The sequence below is a fragment of the Loa loa genome (genome assembly GCF_000183805.2).
Source record: "Loa loa unplaced genomic scaffold supercont3.238, whole genome shotgun sequence".
Lineage (NCBI taxonomy): Eukaryota > Metazoa > Nematoda > Chromadorea > Rhabditida > Onchocercidae > Loa > Loa loa.
In genome coordinates this window covers 21,125-23,572 of record NW_018108418.1, presented here as the reverse complement: position 1 = coordinate 23,572, position 2,448 = coordinate 21,125, and the positions used below count along the sequence as shown (strand labels likewise).

At 25.4% G+C, this 2,448-nt stretch overlaps 1 protein-coding gene across 1 annotated transcript; it reads left to right on the top strand.

Annotated features, from left to right (window-relative positions):
• Positions 1-1,096: 1,096 nt before the first annotated feature.
• Positions 1,097-1,290, top strand: LOAG_14614 (hypothetical protein; the record flags this gene model as incomplete). Its single annotated transcript, XM_003150109.1, has 1 exon — positions 1,097-1,290. A coding segment is annotated over one exon (194 nt), but the record flags the coding sequence as incomplete, so codon positions are not given.
• Positions 1,291-2,448: the final 1,158 nt, after the last annotated feature.

The window sequence follows — 2,448 nt, the reverse complement described above, 5'->3', positions numbered from 1 at the left end:
GGAAGAGAATAGAATATGATAAAATAAAGATGGAATAGATAGAAGAAAAAAAAAACCGGTAAAACATAGATCATCGTAGTGAAATATGAATTTTAAAAAAAAAAAAAAGTGAAGAAATTGAATTCTCATTTTAACTACATAGATTAGAACAAATAATGACAAAGTATAAAAGGATAAATTGATGGATGGTGAAATAGTGGCATTAAGTGACAACAAACTTGACAGATCACAAATGACAACGTATGACATATCATCAACCAACAAATCCACGAATGCGTGTATGCACGCATGCATGAACGATAACATGCATACCATTCAATGTTATCATTGTCATATGATATATATGATAAATCACTCACACATATACACAACAAAAATCAAACAAGAATTGAAATAAAATGTGTCACAATAGGATAATTCATATCCAACAAAAATCCCCGAGAATTTCTAATATCAAATAATTAATAATATTTTAATGATTCGATAGAGTACCATAGAGTAAATTATTGAAATAATTAATCAAGAAATTGACACAATGTCAAGAAAGTTTATTTTCTATCTTAATGAATGGCTAAATAATGTATGTGTATTGAAAACATATTAATATAAGTGCAATATAAATTCCCTCTTGTAATTTATTTGAAATGATTAAATAATTAATCAATAAATGAATAAATCTCATTTATGAATAATATGAATCAAATGAAGTGTGATAAATGAAGACTTACTGTTATTAATTTATGACGATTTGTTGTTGAACAGATAATCGAAAGAGAGAAAATATATATATTTTCTTCTCAATTATCTACGTATTATTTCAATAGATGGATATATGCGTTAAATTATTTAAATGATGATTTATGTTCAACTGATTGTCATTCAAATAGAATATTAGAAATGTCGTTATTCACTCGTAATTTGATCCAAATTTCACTAAATAATTTATCATAATAGAATGCTAAATAAGTGATAAGCTGTTGTTAATTGATAATAATGATAAATGGTTGAATAATTAAAATGAAAGAAATGATAAATAAATACATGATGGAAAAGTATCCAATTAAATTACTGTAAAAAAAAAGAAATTACTGTACAGTATCCAATAACAATGCAACATTTTTATTCCGGCATAAACGGAATGAAAATATGGAAATGTGCAAAGAGAGACGTATCCTTAAATTTTGCCAGAACAATAACAGTATCTTCGTTCCACCGTATTCCACGGATGAATCAATTAGCGCGCCAGATATCACGTTTGAAAAATCTAAGCATAACACAATCATATTATAGAGATAATTCGGGAAAGAGAAAGTAAGAAAATAAAATAACATTAGGAAGAGATAAAAACAAAAAGAACGGGGTAAACAAATGATGAAACAAAGGAAGCAATTAGAAGCATAAACAGTAGTATACATAGGATAAGAAATGAACAATATTGGTTATTATTTAAAAGTAAAATTACTCTAAATGTTTAATGAAAGGTTAAAGTAAAAGTTAAACACGAATTTATTAAAAGTCAAAGGTTAAAAGGTTAAAATGATAATCATGTAATGATAAGAAAGTTATACAATATGAAAAGCATTTTACTTTTTCATATAATACAATCAATCATACTTGATCATTCACTGATAAATTAACCCGTAGAGTAATTAGTGTTTTTTTTCTAAGATAATTAAATCATTAAAATTAATAATTTGGAAGATTTACGATTTAATTCCGCATCCTATTCCATTCCATTGTTTCATCTCATTTCATCTCATCTCTCATCACTTCCCATCCCAATTTCCTTCTTCCCATGATTGTTGATAAAATTTACAAAATGAAAAACAAAACAATAATACCTTCCCAATAAAATTAAACTTAAATCGGTCAAAGTGATTGTAAGAGAATACAAACAGTAAAATTGTAAAATAATTAAACTAAAAAAACTCATTTACAATCTTATTTCTAAAGAAAAAAAAATAATTATGAAAAATTAGGATATATTTTAATTTGCATATGTCATACGCATATAACAAATATGTCACAAATAGAGAAATGAGAGCTTCTCATCAAAAAGTGCAAATCGATACCATCACCTGATAAGGAGGAAGAGGAGGAAGAGCAGGATAAGGATGAGAAGAGGGAGGAAGAGGAGGAAAAGGAGAAGGAGGAGGAGGAGGAGCAGGGTTGCAATATTTCCAAAGGCAAAAATATCTTCTCCTCAATTATCATTCTTTTTTGAATTCAATAAAAAGTTTCAATATTGTTCGAGAAAATGAGGGCAATACGACAAAAACTACAACAATAACAAACAATAACAATACCAACAATAATAATAATAATAATAATAATAATAATAATAATAATAATAATAATAATAATAATAATAATAATAATAATAATAATAATAATAATAATAATAATAATAATAATAATAATAATAATAATAATAATAATAATAATAAT